The sequence below is a fragment of the Oncorhynchus mykiss genome, chromosome 25 (genome assembly GCF_057628025.1).
Source record: "Oncorhynchus mykiss isolate SJ-2025 chromosome 25, ASM5762802v1, whole genome shotgun sequence".
Classification (NCBI taxonomy): Eukaryota; Metazoa; Chordata; class Actinopteri; order Salmoniformes; family Salmonidae; genus Oncorhynchus; species Oncorhynchus mykiss.
The window spans coordinates 90,074,683-90,100,184 of NC_143046.1; the positions used below are offsets into that span (position 1 = coordinate 90,074,683).

Here is a 25,502-nt window from a genome sequence, read left to right on the forward strand (position 1 = left end):
AATGACCATAGTTATGTTTGGAGGAAAAAGGGGAGGCTTGCAAGCTGAAGAACACCATCCCAACCGTGAAGCACGGGGGTGACAGCATCATGTTGTGGGGGTGCTTTGCTGCAGGAGGGACTGGTGCACTTAACAAAATAGACAGCATCATGAGGAAGAAAATTATGTGGATATATTGAAGAAACATCTCAAGACATGAGTCAGGAAGTTAAAGCTTGGTCGCAAATGGGTCTTCCAAATGGACAATGACCCCAAGCATACTTCCAAAGTTGTGGCAAAATGGCTTAAGGACAACAAAGTCAAGGTATTGGAGTGGCCCTCACAAAGCCCTGACCTCAATCCTATAGAACATCTGGCGGCAGAACTGAAAAAGCGAGTGCGAGCAAGGAGGCCTACAAACCTGACTCAGTTACACCAGCTCTGTCAGGAGGAATGGGACAAAATTCACCCAACTTATTGTGGGAAGCTTCTGGAAGGCTACCCAAAACTTTTGACCCCAGTTAAACAATTGAAAGGCAATGCTACCAAGTACTAATTGAGTGTATGTAAACTTCTGACCCACTGGGAATGTGATGAAAGAAATAAAAGCTGAAATAAATAATTCTCTCTACTATTATTCTGACATTTCACATTCTTAAAATAAAGTGGTGATCCTAACTGACCTAAGACAGGGAATTTTTATTAGGATTAAATGTCAGGAATTGTGGAAAAACTGAGTTTAAATGTATTTGGCTAAAGTGTATGTAAACTTCTGACTTCAACTGTATAGACCAGACCACCATGGGAAGGAGATGGGAGGAGAAGGAGGAGGAGGAGAAAAAGTTTGCATCTCTGAGCTGGTTGCAAGAGGAGGAGGAGAGGTGAATGAGGAGGGAGGAGAGGTGAAGGAGAAGGGAGGAGGAGGAGGAGGAGAGAGTTTGGATCTCTGAGCTGGCTGCAGGAGGAGGAGAAGGAGAGAGAGTTTGGATCTCTGAGTTGGCTGCAGGAGGAGGAGGAGGAGAGAGAGTTTGGATCTCTGAGCTGGATAGTTGCCCCTCACCCAACCTGGAGGACAGGCTTCAACACTGAACACAGACTTGAGACACTCAGCCTGAACTCAAACACAGGGAGGACTGCTGCACTGTAGCTGTGTGTTAGAGGTGTACAGGCTTTCTTTGACCTTTTACCAGCTGGTGTCTATAATGTCCAAGTTAGCATTACATGCCTATAGGTGATGATGTGTCTATAATGTCCAGGTCAGCATTACATGCCTGTAGTGGATGATGTGTCTATAATGTCCAGGTTAGCATTACATTCCTATAGTGGATGATGTGTCTAATGTCCAGGTTAGCATTACATGCCTGTAGTGGATGATGTGTCTATAATGTCCAGGTTAGCATTACATTCCTATAGTGGATTATGTGTCTATAATGTCCAGGTTAGCATTACATGCCTATAGTGGATGATGTGTCTATAATGTCCAGGTTAGCATTACATTCCTATAGTGGATGATGTGTCTATAATGTCCAGGTTAGCATTACATTCCTATAGTGGATGATGTGTCTATAATGTCCAGGTCAGCATTACATTCCTATAGTGGATGATGTGTCTATAATGTCCAGGTTAGCATTACATTCCTATAGTGGATGATGTGTCTATAATGTCCAGGTTAGCATTACATGCCTGTAGTGGATGATGTGTCTATAATGTCCAGGTTAGCATTACATTCCTATAGTGGATTATGTGTCTATAATGTCCAGGTTAGCATTACATGCCTATAGGTGATGATGTGTCTATAATGTCCAGGTCAGCATTACATGCCTGTAGTGGATGATGTGTCTATAATGTCCAGGTCAGCATTACATTCCTATAGTGGATGATGTGTCTATAATGTCCAGGTTAGCATTACATGCCTGTAGTGGATGATGTGTCTATAATGTCCAGGTTAGCATTACATGCCTATAGTGGATGATGTGTCTATAATGTCCAGGTTAGCATTACATTCCTATAGTGGATTATGTGTCTATAATGTCCAGGTTAGCATTACATTCCTATAGTGGATGATGTGTCTATAATGTCCAGGTTAGCATTACATTCCTATAGTGGATTATGTGTCTATAATGTCCAGGTTAGCATTACATTCCTATAGTGGATGATGTGTCTATAATGTCCAGGTTAGCATTACATTCCTATAGTGGATGATGTGTCCAGGTCAGCATTACATGCCTATAGTGGATGATGTGTTTATAATGTCCAGGTTAGCATTACATTCCTATAGTGGATGATGTGTCCAGGTCAGCATTACATGCCTATAGTGGATGATGTGTCTAATGTCCAGGTTAGCATTACATGCCTGTAGTGGATGATGTGTCTATAATGTCCAGGTTAGCATTACATTCCTATAGTGGATGATGTGTCTATAATGTCCAGGTTAGCATTACATTCCTATAGTGGATGATGTGTCTATAATGTCCAGGTTAGCATTACATTCCTATAGTGGATGATGTGTCTATAATGTCCAGGTTAGCATTACATTCCTATAGTGGATGATGTGTCTATAATGTCCAGGTTAGCATTACATGCCTATAGTGGATGATGTGTCTATAATGTCCAGGTTAGCATTACATGCCTGTAGTGGATGATGTGTCTATAATGTCCAGGTTAGCATTACATTCCTATAGTGGATGATGTGTCTATAATGTCCAGGTTAGCATTACATTCCTATAGTGGATGATGTGTCTATAATGTCCAGGTTAGCATTACATTCCTATAGTGGATGATGTGTCTATAATGTCCAGGTTAGCATTACATTCCTATAGTGGATTATGTGTCTATAATGTCCAGGTTAGCATTACATTCCTATAGTGGATGATGTGTCTATAATGTCCAGGTTAGCATTACATTCCTATAGTGGATGATGTGTCCAGGTCAGCATTACATGCCTATAGTGGATGATGTGTCTAATGTCCAGGTTAGCATTACATGCCTGTAGTGGATGATGTGTCTATAATGTCCAGGTTAGCATTACATTCCTATAGTGGATGATGTGTCTATAATGTCCAGGTTAGCATTACATTCCTATAGTGGATGATGTGTCTATAATGTCCAGGTTAGCATTACATTCCTATAGTGGATGATGTGTCTATAATGTCCAGGTTAGCATTACATTCCTATAGTGGATGATGTGTCTATAATGTCCAGGTTAGCATTACATGCCTATAGTGGATGATGTGTCTATAATGTCCAGGTTAGCATTACATGCCTGTAGTGGATGATGTGTCTATAATGTCCAGGTTAGCATTACATTCCTATAGTGGATGATGTGTCTATAATGTCCAGGTCAGCATTACATGCCTATAGTGGATGATGTGTCTATAATGTCCAGGTTAGCATTACATGCCTATAGTGGATGATGTGTCCAGGTTAGCATTACATGCCTATAGTGGATGATGTGTCCAGGTCAGCATTACATGCCTATAGTGGATGATGTGTCTATAATGTCCAGGTCAGCATTACATTCCTATAGTGGATGATGTGTCTATAATGTCCAGGTTAGCATTACATTCCTATAGTGGATGATGTGTCTATAATGTCCAGGTCAGCATTACATGCCTATAGTGGATGATGTGTCTATAATGTCCAGGTCAGCATTACATGCCTATAGTGGATGATGTGTCTATAATGTCCAGGTCAGCATTACATGCCTATAGTGGATGATGTATCTATAATGTCCAGGTTAGCATTACATGCCTATAGTGGATGATGTGTCTATAATGCCCAGGTCAGCATTACATTCCTATAGTGGATGATGTGTCTATAATGTCCAGGTTAGCATTACATTCCTATAGTGGATGATGTGTCTATAATGTCCAGGTCAGCATTACATGCCTATAGTGGATGATGTGTTTATAATGTCCAGGTTAGCATTACATGCCTATAGTGGATGATGTGTCTATAATGCCCAGGTCAGCATTACATGCCTATAGTGGATGATGTGTCTATAATGTCCAGGTCAGCATTACATGCCTATAGTGGATAATGTGTCTATAATGTCCAGGTTAGCATTACATGCCTATAGTGGATGATGTGTCTATAATGTCCAGGTCAGCATTACATGCCTATAGTGGATGATGTGTCTATAATGTCCAGGTTAGCATTACATTCCTATAGTGGATGATGTGTCTATAATGCCCAGGTCAGCATTACATGTCTATAGTGGATGATGTGTCTATAATGTCCAGGTCAGCATTACATGCCTATAGTGGATGATGTGTTTATAATGTCCAGGTTAGCATTACATGCCTATAGTGGATGATGTGTCTATAATGCCCAGGTCAGCATTACATGCCTATAGTGGATGATGTGTTTATAATGTCCAGGTTAGCATTACATGCCTATAGTGGATGATGTGTTTATAATGTCCAGGTTAGCATTACATGCCTATAGTGGATGATGTGTCTATAATGCCCAGGTTAGCATTACATTCCTATAGTGGATGATGTGTCTATAATGTCCAGGTCAGCATTACATTCCTATAGTGGATGATGTGTCTATAATGTCCAGGTTAGCATTACATTCCTATAGTGGATGATGTGTCTATAATGTCCAGGTCAGCATTACATGCCTATAGTGGATGATGTGTCTATAATGTCCAGGTCAGCATTACATGCCTATAGTGGATGATGTGTCTATAATGTCCAGGTCAGCATTACATGCCTATAGTGGATGATGTATCTATAATGTCCAGGTTAGCATTACATGCCTATAGTGGATGATGTGTCTATAATGCCCAGGTCAGCATTACATTCCTATAGTGGATGATGTGTCTATAATGCCCAGGTCAGCATTACATGCCTATAGTGGATGATGTGTTTATAATGTCCAGGTTAGCATTACATGCCTATAGTGGATGATGTGTCTATAATGTCCAGGTCAGCATTACATGCCTATAGTGGATGATGTGTTTATAATGTCCAGGTTAGCATTACATGCCTATAGTGGATGATGTGTCTATAATGCCCAGGTCAGCATTACATTCCTATAGTGGATGATGTGTCTATAATGTCCAGGTTAGCATTACATTCCTATAGTGGATGATGTGTCTATAATGTCCAGGTTAGCATTACATTCCTATAGTGGATGATGTGTCTATAATGTCCAGGTTAGCATTACATGCCTATAGTGGATGATGTGTCTATAATGTCCAGGTTAGCATTACATTCCTATAGTGGATGATGTGTCTATAATGTCCAGGTTAGCATTACATTCCTATAGTGGATGATGTGTCTATAATGTCCAGGTTAGCATTACATGCCTATATTGGATGCTGTGCCCAGGTTAGCATTACATTCCTGTAGTGGATGATGTGTCTATAATGTCCAGGTTAGCATTACATTCCTATAGTGGATGATGTGTCTATAATGTCCAGGTTAGCATTACATGCCTATAGTGGATGATGTGTCTATAATGTCCAGGTTAGCATTACATGCCTATAGTGGATGATGTGTCTATAATGTCCAGGTTAGCATTACATGCCTATAGTGGATGATGTAGTAAATGAAATATATTGAATCTTTGGCCTACTTGACCTAGTGTATATGAAGACATGATCTCATATACGCACTAACAGTAAACCTCTCTGGATAAGAGTGTCTTCTAAATGACTAACTGTGTAAATATATATCCCCTGTGTTTGAGCTCCGGGGATCAGCGGGGGCCACCGTAGGCCCTGGGTTACCTGTACACATATGTTCTGGGGCTTTCAGAGGGCGTCCACGCAATTGGCTGATACAGGTACGCCATCCTTTATGAACAGGGACAACAACAACAACATCACCCACAACAGTGAGACCTGGGGTGTATTCATTAGTGCACATCGTAGCATACCGCAGCAAAATGTTTCATAACGGGGAAAAAAAATAAAAAATTCAACAAAAACAAGAGTTTCTTTTGGACAAATTCTGGTAGCTCCCGCCCTGTTTCGTTACGTTTGCTTCAATTTAGTTTCTAGTGAATACACCCCAGACAGCTAGGAGCCCAGCCAGACAGCTAGGAGCCCAGCCAGACAGCTCGGAGACAGATAGGAGACAGCTAGGAGCCCAGCCAGACAGCTAGGAGCCCAGCCAGACAGCTAGAAGTCCAGACAGACAGCTAGGAGCCCAGCCAGACAGCTAGGAGCCCAGCCAGACAGCTAGGAGCCCAGCCGGACAGCTAGGAGCCCAGCCAGACAGCTAAGAGTCCAGACAGACAGCTAGGAGTCCAGACACAGCTAGGAGTCCAGACAGACAGCAAGGAGTCCAGACAGACAGCTAGGAATCCAGACAGACAGCTAGTAGCCCAGCCAGGCAGCTAGTAGCCCAGCCAGACAGCTAGGAGTCCAGACAGACAGCTAGGAGCCCAGCCAGACAGCTAGGAGTCCAGACAGACAGCTAGGAGTCCAGACAGACAGCTAGTAGTCCAGACACAGCTAGTAGCCCAGCCAGACAGTTAGGAGTCCAGACACAGCTAGTAGCCCAGACAGACAGCTAGGAGCCCAGCCAGACAGCTAGGAGTCCAGACACAGCTAGTAGCCCAGCCAGACAGCTAGGAGCCCAGACAGACAGCTAGGAGCCCAGCCAGACAGCTAGGAGTCCAGACACAGCTAGTAGCCCGGCCAGACAGCTAGGAGTCCGGACACAGCTAGTAGCCCAGCCAGACAGCTAGGAGTCCAGACAGACAGCTAGTAGCCCAGCCAGACAGCTAGTAGCCCAGCCAGACAGCTAGTAGCCCAGCCAGACAGCTAGTAGCCCAGCCAGACAGCTAGGAGTCCAGACACAGCTAGTAGCCCAGCCAGACAGCTAGGAGTCCAGACACAGCTAGTAGCCCAGCCAGACAGCTAGGAGCCCAGCCAGACAGCTAGGAGTCCAGACACAGCTAGTAGCCCAGCCAGACAGCTAGGAGCCCAGCCAGACAGCTAGGAGTCCAGACACAGCTAGTAGCCCAGCCAGACAGCTAGGAGCCCAGCCAGACAGCTAGGATTCCAGACACAGCTAGTAGCCCAGCCAGACAGCTAGTAGCCCAGCCAGACAGCTAGGAGTCCAGACACAGCTAGTAGTCCAGCCAGACAGCTAGTAGCCCAGCCAGACAGCTAGTAGCCCAGCCAGACAGCTAGGAGTCCAGACACAGCTAGTAGCCCAGCCAGACAGCTAGGAGTCCAGACACAGCTAGTAGCCCAGACAGAGCTCCTGCATGGACTAACACTACTGAACCCAGATCAGTCATAACAAGGTATCACTGTTCTCCTCCAAAAGCCTTTTCACACCACATTGTCCTTAGCCCCAGGCTAAGACTGGCTCTGGGCTAGCTTATCCCGTAATCACACACATTTGTTAACGCTGGACAACGTTTTGCAGCTTTTGAGGCACTGACTGTAAATAACTAACACCATTTACTTGAAAAGTCTGTTGATTTCCCAAAAGGAGTTACTGTGATACGTAGCCCCCCCACTAGTGCCCGGCTGACTCACCGACGGGTCTGAGGGCACGTCTGAGGGTTGCAGGTGCGGTTGGTGAGGGGGCGTGGCAGGGCGGTGCACAGGTAGTCTGGGTAGGCCTCGTTATCGATGGCACAGAACACCAGACGGGACTGGTAGCCTAGTGGAGGGAGGAAGAGGGAACAGAAGGAGGAATCAGTCAAGGAGGAAGAAGAAGATGAAGAAGAAGGACCAAGTCAAGATATGTCAGAAACATCATGTAAACAAAAAGACTCCAGTGACATTAGATTAAAGTAAGGTGACAGATTAAAGTAAGGTGACAGATTAAAGTAAGGTGACAGATTAAAGTAAGGTGACAGATTAAAGTAAGATGGCAGATTAAAGTAAGGTGGCAGATTAAAGTAAGGTGACAGATTAAAGTAAGGTGACAGATTAAAGTAAGGTGACAGATTAAAGTAAGGTGACAGATTAAAGTAAGGTGACAGATTAAAGTAAGGTGACAGAATAAAGTAAGGTGACAGAATAAAGTAAGGTGGCAGATTAAAGTAAGGTTACAGATTCAAGTAAGGTGGCAGATTAAAGTAAGGTGACAGATTAAAGTAAGGTGACAGATTAAAGTAAGGTGACAGATTAAAGTAAGGTGACAGATTAAAGTAAGGTGACAGATTCAAGTGAGGTGACATTAGATTAAAGTAAGGTTACAGATTATAGTAAGGTATTAGATTAAAATAAGGTTACATTAGATTAAAGTAAGGTGACAGATTAAAGTAAGGTGACAGATTAAAGTAAGGTGACAGATTAAAGTAAGGTGACAGATTAAAGTAAGATGGCAGATTAAAGTAAGGTGGCAGATTAAAGTAAGGTGACAGATTAAAGTAAGGTGACAGATTCAAGTAAGGTGACAGATTAAAGTAAGGTGACAGAATAAAGTAAGGTGACAGAATAAAGTAAGGTGACAGAATAAAGTAAGGTGGCAGATTAAAGTAAGGTTACAGATTAAAGTAAGGTTACAGATTAAAGTAAGGTGGCAGATTAAAGTAAGGTTACAGATTAAAGTAAGGTTACAGATTAAAGTAAGGTGACAGATTAAAGTAAGGTGACAGATTAAAGTAAGGTGACAGATTAAAGTAAGGTGACAGATTCAAGTGAGGTGACATTAGATTAAAGTAAGGTTACAGATTATAGTAAGGTATTAGATTAAAATAAGGTTACATTAGATTAAAGTAAAGTGACATTAGATTAAAGTAAGGTTACAGATTAAAGTAAGGTATTAGATTAAAATAAGGTTACATTAGATTAAAGTAAAGTGACATTAGATTAAATAAAGTTAAATTAGATTAAATAAGGTGACATTAGATTAAAGTGAGGTGACATTAGATTAAAATAAATTGACATTAGATTAAATAAAGTGACATTAGATTAAATAAAGTGACATTAGATTAAAGTAAGGTGACATTAGATTAAAGTAAGGTGACATTAGATTAAAATAAAGTGACATTAGATTAAAGTAAGGTGACATTAGATTAAAATAAAGTGACATTAGATTAAAGTAAGGTGACATTAGATTAAATAAGGTGACATTAGATTATAGTAAAGTGACATTAGATTAAAATAAGGTGACATTAGATTAAAGTAAGGTGACATTAGAGTAAATAAGGTGACATTAGATTAAAATAAAGTGACATTAGATTAAAATAAGGTGACATTAGATTAAAGTAAGGTGACATTAGAGTAAATAAGGTGACATTAGATTAAAATAAAGTGAAATTAGATTAAATAAGGTGACATTAGATTAAAGTAAGGCGACATTAGATTAAAGTAAAGTGACATTAGATTAAAATAAGGTGACGTTATAGTAAAGAGGGACTAGGGTTGCAAAATTAGAGTCAATTTCCTGCTTGGAAGATTCCGGATTTCCTGCTTATTCCCTCCTGATTCCGGGATTTTTTAAAATGTAATTTCTGAAAAACCTGGGAATTTGGGGAAAGTAAGCAAAATATTGCAACCCCAGAAGGACACGTACCTGATCCACACTCTCTGCTGCAGGTAGACCAGGAGCCGAAGCTCCAGTAGTATCCCTCTCTGGACCGACCGTTAGGGAGGTAGTACTCGTACTCTACTCCCTGGTTATGTTCCTGGATGATCAACTGAGGGGGGAGAGAAAGAGAGAAACACATCAAAACCTCTACCTTTATTTAATTTGACTGAGTACAGAGAAAGACAGAGAGAGACACAGACAGCAACAGACATGGGATCACACTACAACAGACCTGGGACCAGACTACAACAGACCTGAGACCAGACTACAACAGACCTGGGATCAGACAGCAACAGATCTGGGACCAGACTACAACAGACCTGGGATCAGACTACAACAGACCTGAGACCAGACTACAACAGACCTGGGATCAGACTACAACAGACCTGAGACCAGACTACAAACAGACCTGGGATCAGACAGCAACAGACCTGGGACCAGACTACAACAGACCTGGGACCAGACAGCAACAGACCTGAGACCAGACTACAACAGACCTGGGACCAGACTACAACAGACCTGGGACCAGACTACAACAGACCTGACATCAGACTACAACAGACCTACAACAGACCTGAGACCAGACTACAACAGACCTGGGATCAGACTACAACAGACCTGGGACCAGACTACAACAGACCTGAGACCAGACTACAACAGACCTAGGAACAGACTACAACAGACCTGGGACCAGACTACAACAGACCTGGGAACAGACTACAACAGACCTGGGACCAGACTACAACAGACCTGGGACCAGACTACAACAGACCTGGGACCAGACTACAACAGACCTGGGACCAGACTACAACAGACCTGGGACCAGACTACAACAGACCTGGGATCAGACTACAACAGACCTGAGACCAGACTACAACAGACCTGGGACCAGACTACAACAGACCTGAGACCAGACTACAACAGACCTAGGAACAGACTACAACAGACCTGGGATCAGACTACAACAGACCTGACACCAGACTACAACAGACCTGACACCAGACTACAACAGACCTGACACCAGACTACAACATACCTGGGATCAGACTACAACAGACCTGGGATCAGACTACAACAGACCTGGGACCAGACTACAACAGACCTGGGACCAGACTACAACAGACCTGACACCAGACTACAACAGACCTAGGAACAGACTACAACAGACCTGACACCAGACTACAACATACCTGGGATCAGACTACAACAGACCTGGGATCAGACTACAACAGACCTGGGACCAGACTACAACAGACCTAGGACCAGACTACAACAGACCTGGGACCAGACTACAACAGACCTGGGACCAGACTACAACAGACCTGACACCAGACTACAACAGACCTGGGACCAGACTACAACAGACCTGGGACCAGACTACAACAGACCTGAGACCAGACTACAACAGACCTGAGACCAGACTACAACAGACCTAGGACCAGACTACAACAGACCTGGGACCAGACTACAACAGACCTGGGACCAGACTACAACAGACCTGACACCAGACTACAACAGACCTGGGACCAGACTACAACAGACCTGACACCAGACTACAACATACCTGGGATCAGACTACAACAGACCTGGGATCAGACTACAACAGACCTGACACCAGACTACAACAGACCTGGGACCAGACTACAACAGACCTGGGACCAGACTACAACAGACCTGACACCAGACTACAACATACCTGGGATCAGACTACAACAGACCTGGGATCAGACTACAACAGACCTGGGATCAGACAGCAACAGACCTGGGACCAGACTACAACAGACCTGGGACCAGACTACAACAGACCTGACACCAGACTACAACAGACCTGACACCAGACTACAACATACCTGGGATCAGACTACAACAGACCTGGGACCAGACTACAACAGACCTGGGATCAGACTACAACAGACCTAGGAACAGACTACAACAGACCTGGGACCAGACTACAACAGACCTGGGACCAGACTACAACAGACCTGACACCAGACTACAACATACCTGGGATCAGACTACAACAGACCTAGGAACAGACTACAACGTACCTGGGATCAGACTACAACAGACCTGACACCAGACTACAACAGACCTGACACCAGACTACAACATACCTGGGATCAGACTACAACAGACCTGGGACCAGACTACAACAGACCTGACACCAGACTACAACAGACCTGACACCAGACTACAACAGACCTGACACCAGACTACAACAGACCTGACACCAGACTACAACAGACCTGACACCAGACTACAACAGACCTGGGACCAGACTACAACAGACCTGGGACCAGACTACAACAGACCTGGGACCAGACTACAACAGACCTGGGACCAGACTACAACAGACCTGGGACCAGACTACAACAGACCTGGGACCATACTACAACAGACCTGGGACCAGACTACAACAGACCTGGGACCAGACTACAACAGACCTGGGACCAGACTACAACAGACCTGACACCAGACTACAACAGACCTGACACCAGACAACAACAGACCTGACACCAGACTACAACAGACCTGACACCAGACTACAACATACCTGGGATCAGACTACAACAGACCTGGGACCAGACTACAACAGACCTGACACCAGACTACAACAGACCTGACACCAGACTACAACAGACCTGACACCAGACTACAACAGACCTGACACCAGACTACAACAGACCTGACACCAGACTACAACAGACCTGGGACCAGACTACAACAGACCTGGGACCAGACTACAACAGACCTGGGACCAGACTACAACAGACCTGGGACCAGACTACAACAGACCTGGGACCAGACTACAACAGACCTGGGACCATACTACAACAGACCTGGGACCAGACTACAACAGACCTGGGACCAGACTACAACAGACCTGGGACCAGACTACAACAGACCTGGGACCATACTACAACAGACCTGACACCAGACTACAACAGACCTGGGACCAGACTACAACAGACCTGGGACCAGACTACAACAGACCTAGGAACAGACTACAACAGACCTGGGACCAGACTACAACAGACCTGACACCAGACTACAACAGACCTGACACCAGACTACAACAGACCTGACACCAGACTACAACATACCTGGGATCAGACTACAACAGACCTGGGACCAGACTACAACAGACCTGGGATCAGACTACAACATACCTGGGACCAGACTACAACAGACCTGGGACCAGACTACAACAGACCTGACACCAGACTACAACAGACCTGACACCAGACTACAACAGACCTGACACCAGACTACAACAGACCTGACACCAGACTACAACAGACCTGACACCAGACTACAACAGACCTGACACCAGACTACAACAGACCTGGGACCAGACTACAACAGACCTGGGACCAGACTACAACAGACCTGGGACCAGACTACAACAGACCTGGGATCAGACTACAACAGACCTGGGACCAGACTACAACAGACCTGGGACCAGACTACAACAGACCTGGGACCAGACTACAACAGACCTGGGACCAGACTACAACAGACCTGGGACCAGACTACAACAGACCTGACACCAGACTACAACAGACCTGACACCAGACTACAACAGACCTGACACCAGACTACAACAGACCTGACACCAGACTACAACAGACCTGACACCAGACTACAACAGACCTGACACCAGACTACAACAGACCTGGGACCAGACTACAACAGACCTGGGACCAGACTACAACAGACCTGGGACCAGACTACAACAGACCTGGGATCAGACTACAACAGACCTGGGACCAGACTACAACAGACCTGGGACCAGACTACAACAGACCTGGGACCAGACTACAACAGACCTGGGACCAGACTACAACAGACCTGACACCAGACTAGAACAGACCTGGGACCAGACTACAACAGACCTGGGATCAGACTACAACAGACCTGGGACCAGACTACAACAGACCTGAGACCAGACTACAACAGACCTGAGACCAGACTACAACAGACCTGGGATCAGACTACAACAGACCTGAGACCAGACTACAACAGACCTGAGACCAGACTACAACAGACCTGGGATCAGACTACTCGTATGGAATTGCTTTACCTACTTTAACTGAATGACAAGGTTTGATTCACTCTGGCTAAGTGCGTCTGCGAAAAGAACTAGAGGGGCGATTTCCCAAACACAGATTAAGTCTTCTTCTGGACTAAAGCATTTTTTAATGGAGATCTGTGTTTCCGGGAAACTGCCCGTATATGACTCAAATGTCAAATTAGAAGGTACTTTAAAACACGTGACATAAACACCCGTGTTTCAGGTCTATAACAGCCGAGGAGGTCGTTGTATGACTCTGACCTTGTCACACCCTGACCATAGTTTGCTTTGTATGTTTCTATGTTTTGGTTGGTCAGGGAGTGATCTGAGTGGGCATTCTATGTTTACATGTCTACTTTGTCTAGTTCTATGTTTGGCCTGATATGGTTCTCAATCGGAGGCAGGTGTTGGTCATTGTCTCTGATTGGGAACCATATTTAGGTAGCCTGTTTGGTGTTGGGTTTTGTGGGTGATTGTCCTTGTTTCTGTCTCTGTGTTACTTTGCACCAGTATTAGGCTGTATCGGTTTTAGTGTTACGTTTATTTGTTTTTGTATTTGATCGTGTTTACTTTGTTTGATTAAACATGGATCGCAATAGCCACGCCGCATTTTGGTCCGACTCTCTTTCCCATACAGAAAACCGTTACAGACCTCTTTTTGTGTTGTTGTGATATTTATTTTTTCATAATAATTGTCAGAAAACATGAATACATACATACATACAAAATGAAATTACAACCCCCCCCCCAGATCATTAGAGACAGAAGGACTAGAGTTCAGAGTCACAGATCATTACAGAAAGAAGGACTAGAGTTCAGAGTCACAGATCATTAGAGACAGAAGGACTAGAGTTCAGAGTCACAGATCATTACAGACAGAAGGACTAGAGTTCAGAGTCACAGATCATTACAGACAGAAGGACTAGAGTTCAGAGTCACAGATCATTAGAGACAGAAGGACTAGAGTTCAGAGTCACAGATCATTAGAGACAGAAGGACTAGAGTTCAGAGTCACAGATCATTACAGACAGAAGGACTAGAGTTCAGAGTCACAGATCATTACATACAGAAGGACTAGAGTTCAGAGTCACAGATCATTAGAGACAGAAGGACTAGAGTTCAGAGTCACAGATCATTAGAGACAGAAGGACTAGAGTTCAGAGTCACAGATCATTACAGAAAGAAGGACTAGAGTTCAGAGTCACAGATCATTAGAGACAGAGGGACTAGAGTTCAGTCACAGATCATTAGAGACAGAAGGACTAGAGTTCAGATTCACAGATCATTACAGACAGAAGGACTAGAGTTCAGAGTCACAGATCATTAGAGACAGAAGGACTAGAGTTCAGAGTCACAGATCATTAGAGACAGAGGGACTAGAGTTCAGAGTCACAGATCATTAGAGACAGAAGGACTAGAGTTCAGATTCACAGATCATTACAGACAGAAGGACTAGAGTTCAGAGTCACAGATCATTAGAGACAGAAGGACTAGAGTTCAGAGTCACAGATCATTACAGACAGAAGGACTAGAGTTCAGAGTCACAGATCATTAGAGACAGAAGGACTAGAGTTCAGAGTCACAGATCATTACAGACAGAAGGACTAGAGTTCAGATTCACAGATCATTACAGACAGAAGGACTAGAGTTCAGAGTCACAGATCATTAGAGACAGAAGGACTAGAGTTCAGAGTCACAGATCATTACAGACAGAAGGACTAGAGTTCAGAGTCACAGATCATTAGAGACAGAAGGACTAGAGTTCAGAGTCACAGATCATTACAGACAGAAGGACTAGAGTTCAGAGTCACAGATCATTACAGACAGAAGGACTAGAGTTCAGAGTCACAGATCATTACAGACAGAAGGACTAGAGTTCAGAGTCACAGATCATTACAGACAGAAGGACTAGTGTTCAGAGTCACAGATCATTACAGACAGAAGGACTAGAGTTCAGAGTCACAGATCATTACAGACAGAAGGACTAGAGTTCAGAGTCACAGATCATTACAGACAGAAGGACTAGAGTTCAGAGTCACAGATCATTAGAGACAGAAGGACTAGAGTTCAGAGTCACAGATCATTACAGACAGAAGGACTAGAGTTCAGTCACAGATCATTACAGACAGAAGGACTAGAGTTCAGAGTCACAGATCATTACAGACAGAAGGACTAGAGTTCAGTCACAGATCATTACAGACAGAAGGACTAGAGTTCAGAGTCACAGATCATTACAGACAGAAGGACTAGAGTTCAGAGTCACAGATCATTACAGACAGAAGGACTAGAGTTCATAGTCACAGATCATTACAGACAGAAGGACTAGAGTTCAGTCACAGATCATTGTAGACAGAAGGACTAGAGTTCAGAGTCACAGATCATTACAGACAGAAGGACTAGAGTTCAGTCACAGATCATTACAGACAGAAGAACTAGAGTTCAGTCACAGATCATTACAGACAGAAGGACTAGAGTTCAGAGTCACAGATCATTACAGACAGAAGGACTAGAGTTCATAGTCACAGATCATTACAGACAGAAGGACTAGAGTTCAGAGTCACAGATCATTAGAGACAGAAGGACTAGAGTTCAGAGTCACAGATCATTAGAGACAGAAGGACTAGAACCTAATCCCCCCCCCCCCCTCCCCAAGGAACTAAAGGATCAACTGACTCTGACCTCTATAACCAGCGGCTCGGTGGTGGGTCCACGACCGATGATGGTCTCAGGAGTCATCTCTCCCTCAGCCCCTCTCTGGTAGTATAGCATGGTGCCAGCTACTGGAGTGGTCCTAGAGAACTCAATCACCCAGTGGCCGTTCAGGTAGTACTCACCACGCAGGTTCTTAACGGCTGGTGAAACAGACACAGACAGACAGAGACAGACAGACAGAGACAAAGACAGGCAGACACAGAGACAGGCAGAGACACGGACAGACAGAGACAGACAGACAGAGACAAAGACAGGCAGACACAGAGACAGGCAGAGACAAAGACAGGCAGACACAGAGACAGGCAGAGACAAAGACAGGCAGACACAGACAGAGACGGCAGAGACAGGCAGAGAGAGAGACAGACAGAGACAAAGACAGGCAGACACAGAGACAGGCAGAGACAAAGACAGGCAGACACAGACCGAGACGGCAGAGACAGGCAGAGAGAGAGACAGACAGAGACAAAGACAGGCAGACACAGAGACAGACAGAGACAAAGACAGGCAGACACAGAGACAGGCAGAGACAAAGACAGGCAGACACAGACAGAGACGGCAGAGACAGGCAGAGAGAGAGACAGGCAGAGAGAGAGACAGGCAGACACAGAGACAGGCAGAGACAAAGACAGGCAGACACAGACAGAGACGGCAGAGACAGGCAGAGAGAGAGACAGACAGAGACAAAGACAGGCAGACACAGAGACAGACAGAGACAAAGACAGGCAGACACAGAGACAGGCAGAGACAAAGACAGGCAGACACAGACAGAGACGGCAGAGACAGGCAGAGAGAGAGACAGGCAGAGAGAGAGACAGGCAGACACAGAGACAGGCAGAGACAAAGACAGGCAGACACAGACAGAGACGGCAGAGAGAGAGACAGGCAGAGACAAACAGAGACAGGCAGAGACAGAGACAGGCAGAGACAAACAGAGACAGACAGAGACAAAGACAGGCAGACACAGACAGAGACGGGCAGAGAGAGAGACAGGCAGACACAGAGACAGGCAGAGACAAAGACAGGCAGACACAGACAGAGACGGCAGAGACAGGCAGAGAGAGAGACAGGCAGAGACAAACAGAGACAGGCAGAGACAGAGACAGGCAGAGACAAACAGAGACAGACAGAGACAAAGACAGGCAGACACAGACAGAGACGGGCAGAGACAGGCAGAGACAGAGACAGGCAGAGATGGGCAGAGACAGGCAGAGATAGAGACAGGCAGAGATGGGCAGAGACAGGCAGAGATAGACAGACAGACACAAACACAGACAGACACAGCAAGAGACAGAGAGAGACAGACAGAGACAGACAGAGACACAGACAGACAGAGACAGACACAGACACAGAGTTCGGAGTCACAGATCATTAGAGACAGAAGGACTAGAGTTCAGAGTCACAGATCATTAGAGACAGAAGGACTAGAGTTCAGAATTACAGATCATTAGAGACAGAAGGACTAGAGTTCAGAGTCACAGATCATTACAAACAGAAGGACTAGAGTTCAGAGACAGAAGAGACAGAAGGACTAGAGTTCAGAGTGACAGATCATTATAGACAGAAGGACTAGAGTTCAGAGTCACAGATCATTACAGACAGAAGGACTAGAGTTCAGTCACAGATCATTACAGACAGAAGGACTAGAGTTCAGTCACAGATCATTATAGACAGAAGGACTAGAGTTCAGTCACAGATCATTACAGACAGAAGGACTAGAGTTCAGAGTCACAGATCATTACAGACAGAAGGACTAGAGTTCAGAGTCACAGATCATTACAGACAGAAGGACTAGAGTTCAGTCACAGATCATTACAGACAGAAGGACTAGAGTTCAGAGTCACAGATCATTACAGACAGAAGGACTAGAGTTCAGTCACAGATCATTACAGACAGAAGGACTAGAGTTCAGTCACAGATCATTACAGACAGAAGGACTAGAGTTCAGAGTCACAGATCATTACAGACAGAAGGACTAGAGTTCATAGTCACAGATCATTACAGACAGAAGGACTAGAGTTCAGTCACAGATCATTACAGACAGAAGGACTAGAGTTCAGAGTCACAGATCATTACAGAAAGAAGGACTAGAGTTCAGAGTCACAGATCATTACAGACAGAAGGACTAGAGTTCAGAGTCACAGATCATTACAGACAGAAGGACTAGAGTTCAGTCACAGATCATTATAGACAGAAGGACTAGAGTTCAGTCACAGATCATTACAGACAGAAGGACTAGAGTTCAGAGTCACAGATCATTACACCACCATAGAACACAGCTTTTCTGGTACAACTGTCCTATTGCCATCTCATGTCCTGTCATCTCTAGCCCAGTCATCCAAGGAATTAAAGACTCGCCCGGGCAGTTAGGGACTCACCCAGGCAGTTAGGGACTCACCCAGGCAGTTAGGGACTCACCCAGGCAGTTAGGGACTCACCCAGGCAGTTAGGGACTCACCCAGGCAGTTAGGGATTTACCCGGGCAGTTAGGGATTCGCCCGGACAGTTAGGGACCTGGGCAGTTAGGGACTCACCCGGGCAGTTAGGGACTCACCCAGGCAGTTAGGGACTCACCCGGGCAGTTAGGGACTCACCCAGGTAATTACGAGTGGCAACAGTCTCTCTGATCTGGATGGAGGTGGCTCCCACAGGGATGATAAACACCTGGTTATAGCCTGGGAGGGAGGAGAACAGGAGATATAAAACACCTGGTTATAGCCTGGGAGGGAAGAGAACAGGAGAGATAAAACACCTGATTATAGCCTGGGAGGGAAGAGAACAGGAGAGATAAAACACCTGGTTATAGCCTGGCAGGGAAGAGAACAGGAGAGATAAAACACCTGGTTATAGCCTGGGAGGGAAGAGAACAGGAGAGATAAAACACCTGGTTATAGCCTGGCAGGGAAGAGAACAGGAGAGATAAAACACCTGGTTATAGCCTGGGAGGGAAGAGAACAGGATACATAAAACACCTGGTTATAGCCTGGGAGGGAAGAGAACAGGAGAGATAAAACACCTGGTTATAGCCTGGGGGGAGGAGGACAGGAGAGATAAAACACCTGGTTATAGCCTGGGAGGGAAGAGAACAGGAAACATAAAACACCTGGTTATAGCCTGGGAGGGAAGAGAACAGGAGAGATAAAACACCTGGTTATAGCCTGGGAGGGAAGAGAACAGGAGATATAAAACACCTGGTTATAGCCTGGGGGGAGGAGGACAGGAGACATAAAACACACCAGTGGACATGAAGAGTCGATACCTGGAGAGATGCTATGTTAACACACTGATGTACAGAGAGTGGGCTGTAACGGGAGCTCTATCCACGGATCCTGGTGAAGAGGTAAGAGAACTGTACCTTTGGGCAGGTTGGTCATGCTGAAGGTGCTCCTGACGGGGTAGCAGGACTGTCCGTTGCCCCCACACTGCAGACAGGGGTCCTCCTGCTGGGGGGATTCCAGCATGTTGTCACAGCCCAGACGCTACGGGGGGGGGGGGGATAGGGACATGGGTTAGAGTAGGCCTCTCCGACCCTGTTCCTGGAGAGATACCCTCCTGTAGGTTTACACCAGGCCTCTCCGACCCTGTTCCTGGAGAGATACCCTCCTGTAGGTTTACACCAGGCCTCTCCGACCCTGTTCCTGGAGAGCTACCCTCCTGTAGGTTTAAACCAGGGTTCTCCAACCCTGTTCCTGGAGAGATACCCTCCTGTAGGTTTACACCAGGACTCTACGACCCTGTTCCTGGAGAGATACCCTCCTGTAGGTTTACACCAGGTCTCTATGACCCTGTTCCTGGAGAGCTACCATCCTGTAGGTTTTCGCTCCAAACCTAATCTAACACACCTGATTCTAACAATTAGCTGGTTGATAAACTGGGGTTGGAGTGAAAACCTACAGGAGGGTATCTCTCCAGCAACAGGGTTCTCTGGAAGGAGAGAGAGAGATACTAGGTCTGGAAGGAGAGAGAGATACTAGGTCTGGAAGGAGAGAGAGATAATAGGTCTGGAAGGAGAGAGAGATACTAGGTCTGGAAGGAGAGAGAGATACTAGGTCTGGAAGGAGAGAGAGATACTAGGTCTGGAAGGAGAGAGAGATACTAGGTCTGGAAGGAGAGAGAGATACTAGGTCTGGAAGGAGAGAGATACTAGGTCTGGAAGGAGAGAGATACTAGGTCTGGAAGGAGAGAGATACTAGGTCTGGAAGGAGAGAGATACTAGGTCTGGAAGGAGAGAGATACTAGGTCTGGAAAGAGAGAGATACTAGGTCTGGAAGGAGAGAGATACTAGGTCTGGAAGGAGAGAGAGATACTAGGTCTGGAAGGAGAGAGAGATACTAGGTCTGGAAGGAGAGAGATACTAGGTCTGGAAGGAGAGAGATACTAGGTCTGGAAGGAGAGAGAGATACTAGGTCTGGAAGGAGAGAGAGATTCTAGGTCTGGAAGGAGAGAGATACTAGGTCTGGAAGGAGAGAGAGATTCTAGGTCTGGAAGGAGAGAGATACTAGGTCTGGAAGGAGAGAGAGATTCTAGGTCTGGAAGGAGAGAGATACTAGGTCTGGAAGGAGAGAGAGATTCTAGGTCTGGAAGGAGAGAGAGATACTAGGTCTGGAAGGAGAGAGAGATACTAGGTCTGGAAGGAGAGAGAGATACTAGGTCTGGAAGGAGAGAGAGATACTAGGTCTGGAAGGAGAGAGATACTAGGTCTGGAAGGAGAGAGAGATACTAGGTCTGGAAGGAGAGAGAGATTCTAGGTCTGGAAGGAGAGAGATACTAGGTCTGGAAGGAGAGAGATACTAGGTCTGGAAGGAGAGAGAGATACTAGGTCTGGAAGGAGAGAGAGATTCTAGGTCTGGAAGGAGAGAGATTCTAGGTCTGGAAGGAGAGAGAGATTCTAGGTCTGGAAGGAGAGAGATTCTAGGTCTGGAAGGAGAGAGATACTAGGTCTGGAAGGAGAGAGATACTAGGTCTGGAAGGAGAGAGAGATACTAGGTCTGGAAGGAGAGAGAGATTCTAGGTCTGGAAGGAGAGAGATACTAGGTCTGGAAGGAGAGAGAGATACTAGGTCTGGAAGGAGAGAGATACTAGGTCTGGAAGGAGAGAGAGATTCTAGGTCTGGAAGGAGAGAGAGATACTAGGTCTGGAAGGAGAGAGAGATACTAGGTCTGGAAGGAGAGAGAGATTCTAGGTCTGGAAGGAGAGAGATACTAGATCTGGGAAGGTATTTGCGTAGCTATGAAGATCTTATCAGTGGGATTCAGGAAGACAAGAAGGCTGTCACACAACTCAATACAGGTTTAAGTTAGAGGGAATCTGAAGTTAAAGGGAAACTGAAGTACCCGTGAAACTGAAGTTATAAGAAATAGGGAAACTGAAGTAAGAGGGAAACTGAAGTAAGAGGGAAACTGAAGTTAGAGGGAAACTGAAGTAAGAGGGAAACTGAAGTAAGAGGGAAACTGAAGTAAGAGGGAAACTGAAGTAAGAGGGAAACTGAAGTAAGAGGGAAACTGAAGTTAGAGGGAAACTGAAGTTAGAGGGAAACTGAAGTAAGAGGGAAACTGAAGTTAGAGGGAAACTGAAGTTGTAGAGAAACTGAAGTTAGAGGGAAACTGAAGTTGTAGAGAAACTGAAGTTAGAGGGAAACTGAAGTTAGAGGGAAACTGAAGTTAGAGGGAAACTGAAGTTAGAGGGAAACTGAAGTTAGAGGGAAACTGAAGTTAGAGGGAAACTGAAGTCAGAGTGAAACATGTTAAGGTCAGAGTGAAATTGATGAATTGAGTGAAAGTGTTGATAAGTTCCATCCAACCCCCCCCCCCCTCGATAATCACAATACCCTTCTGTTATTAAGCCTCAAGTTTAATCCTACCTCACACACACACACACACACACACACACACACACACACACACACACACACACACACACGAACACACACACACCTACCTTACAGACTCCATCAACACAGACATCCTTCCTCCCGGGGTGGCAGGGCGTGCCGTCGGCCACAGCTGTCCTGTGGCGGTAGAAGAAGTTCTCTCCTCTGGGCATACAGTTCAGCTCACACAGGTTGTCAGCTGGTGGGAAACACAAACACACCTTTAGTTCACCCTTCTTCACCTGGAATTTGCGTAACATTACCAGTAATATATTCCAGTGGTCTGCTGAACATTGCTGTTATTATTATACAGTCTTTACCAAACGTTATTACCAAACGTTATACAGTCATTACCAAACGTTATAGTCATTACCAAACGTTATACAGTCTTTACCAAACGTTATTACCAAACGTTATACAGTCATTACCAAACGTTATACAGTCATTACCAAACGTTATACAGTCATTACCAAACGTTATACAGTCATTACCAAACGTTATACAGTCATTACCAAACGTTATACAGTCATTACCAAACGTTATACAGTCATTACCAAACGTTATACAGTCATTACCAAACGTTATACAGTCATTACCAAACGTTATACAGTCATTACCAAACGTTATACAGTCTTTACCAAACGTTATACAGTCTTTTTCCTGACTCACCTCCATAGTATGGGAGCTGTATAAAGCCCCGGCCCTCAGGCCCTCCTGACTCACCTCCATAGTATGGGAGCTGTATAAAGCCCCGGCCCTCAGGCCCTCCTGACTCACCTCCATAGTATGGGAGCTGTATAAAGCCCCGGCCCTCAGGCCCTCCTGACTCACCTCCATAGTATGGGAGCTGTATAAAGCCCCGGCCCTCAGGCCCTCCTGACTCACCTCCATAGTATGGGAGCTGTATAAAGCCCCGGCCCTCAGGCCCTCCTGACTCACCTCCATAGTATGGGAGCCATTTGTATCGTTTTCCCTGGAAGTCAGATCCATCAAACTGAGAACACTGCTCCTCTCTGAAGTCCCGAGATCCCTCTGGGCAATCCTGGGTGATACACAGGGAGAGGTAATGGGGTAAGGGGTAATTAGAGGGGTAATTAGAAGTCAGGGCATAGGCCGACAGAGAGTATATTACTGTATAACACCCTGTTGGCTCTTTCCTGTCAGTGATATGAACTTAACATGAAATATATGGTTTATTCCCAAAGATTAACAACTGAGTCGTTCTGCCAATTCGCTGCCTTTGAAGAAGTGTACCCTGGTCACCTAATTTGAATATTTTGTCATAAAGAGGACATGTTCAACTTAATGTTAAAAAAAAGTTTTCAAGAGGTTAAACAAAAAAAGTGTTATAGTAAGTAACTAATTAGTGCCAAATAAAATAACAGAGTTGACCGTAACAGGGTTGACCGTAACAGGGTTGACCGTAACAGGGTTGACCGTAACAGGGTTGACCATGACAGCGTTGACAGTAACAGGGTTGACCGTACCAGGGTTGACCGTACCAGGGTTGACAGTAACAAGGTTGACCGTAACAGGGTTGACAGTAACAGGGTTGACCGTAACAGGGTTGACCGTAACAGGGTTGACCGTAACAGGGTTGACAGTAACAGGGTTGACCGTAACAGGGTTGACAGTATCAGGGTTGACAGTATCAGGGTTGACAGTAACAGGGTTGACCGTAACAGGGTTGACCGTAACAGGGTTGACAGTAACAGGGTTGACCGTAACAGGGTTGACCGTAACAGGGTTGACAGTAACAGGGTTGACAGTAACAGGGTTGACAGTAACAGGGTTGACCGTAACAGGGTTGACAGTAACAGGGTTGACCGTAACAGGGTTGACAGTAACAGGGTTGACAGTAACAGGGTTGAGAGAGAGAGAGAGCTACACCAACAGTATTAGACTGAGAGAATTACACCAACAGTAATAGACTGAGAGAGAGCTACACCAACAGTAATAGACTGAGAGAATTACACCAACAGTAATAGACTGAGAGAGAGCTACACCAACAGTATTAGACTGAGAGAATTACACCAACAGTAATAGACTGAGAGAGAGCTACACCAACAGTATTAGACTGAGAGAATTACACCAACAGTAATAGACTGAGAGAGAGCTACACCAACAGTAATAGACTGAGAGAGCTACACCAACAGTAATAGACTGAGAGAGCTACACCAACAGTAATAGACTGAGAGAGAGCTACACCAACAGTAATAGACTGAGAGAGCTACACCAACAGTAATAGACTGAGAGAGCTACACCAACAGTAATAGACTGAGAGAGAGCTACACCAACAGTAATAGACTGAGAGAGAGCAACACCAACAGTAATAGACTGAGAGAGCTACACCAACAGTAATAGACTGAGAGAGAGTTACACCAACAGTAATAGACAGAGAGAGTTACACCAACAGTAATAGACAGAGAGAGTTACACCAACAGTAATAGACAGAGAGAGCTACACCAACAGTAATAGACTGAGAGAGCTACACCAACAGTAATAGACTGAGAGAGAGTTACACCAACAGTAATAGACAGAGAGAGCTACACCAACAGTAATAGACTGAGAGAGAGCAACACCAACAGTAATAGACTGAGAGAGAGCAACACCAACAGTAATAGACTGAGAGAGAGCTACACCAACAGTAATAGACTGAAAGAGAGCTACACCAACAGTAATAGACTGAGAGAGCAACACCAACAGTAATAGACTGCGAGAGAGCAACACCAACAGTAATAGACTGAGAGAGAGCAACACCAACAGTAATAGACTGAGAGAGTTACACCAACAGTAATAGACTGAGAGAGTTACACCAACAGTAATAGACAGAGAGAGAGCTACACCAACAGTAATAGACTGAGAGAGCTACACCAACAGTAATAGACAGAGAGAGAGCTACACCAACAGTAATAGACTGAGAGAGTTACACCAACAGTAATAGACTGAGAGAGTTACACCAACAGTAATAGACAGAGAGTTACACCAAGATGAATAGTCTGTGAAAGAACGTTTTTGGGGATTTGGGGAATTAGCATGTTGTTTACCTGGATATTACAGGAGCTGTAGGACTTGTCTGGTCCCACACAGTTATTCCCTCCGTCAGTCCTGTAACACGGATTAAAGGTCAGAGGTTATTCATGGTTTAAAGACAGGATAAAGATTAGAGCTAATTCATCAGTTATCTGGTCCCAGATCTGTTCTGTCTTGCCAATACATGTTCGGCATGACAACATCCTGGAAGTTGGCAAAACAGCATAAACAGACCTGGGACCAGGCTACAATCAGTGGGCTCAGAGCTCCAAGGCGGAACTTTCCCCTAGGTACAGACCTAGGATCAGCTTCATCAACCCTAACCTTA

At 45.1% G+C, this 25,502-nt stretch overlaps 1 protein-coding gene across 2 annotated transcripts in view; it reads right to left on the reverse strand.

Moving 5' to 3' along the window:
- LOC110505942 (papilin) overlaps positions 1–25,502 on the reverse strand; it is a 71,977-nt gene that overhangs the window by 17,792 nt on the left and 28,683 nt on the right. The window contains exons 4-12 of one of the 2 annotated variants that reach the window (XM_036962902.2): positions 25,189–25,249; positions 23,081–23,183; positions 22,210–22,340; positions 19,628–19,751; positions 18,867–18,947; positions 16,243–16,415; positions 9,474–9,597; positions 7,484–7,610; positions 5,717–5,782 (exon numbers count right to left, since the gene is read on the reverse strand). In XM_036962902.2, coding sequence (XP_036818797.2) covers positions 5,717–5,782; positions 7,484–7,610; positions 9,474–9,597; positions 16,243–16,415; positions 18,867–18,947; positions 19,628–19,751; positions 22,210–22,340; positions 23,081–23,183; positions 25,189–25,249 — 990 coding nt within the window. The remainder of the gene's footprint in view (positions 1–5,716; positions 5,783–7,483; positions 7,611–9,473; positions 9,598–16,242; positions 16,416–18,866; positions 18,948–19,627; positions 19,752–22,209; positions 22,341–23,080; positions 23,184–25,188; positions 25,250–25,502) is intronic. The other variant, XM_036962903.2, reaches the window with a different exon arrangement.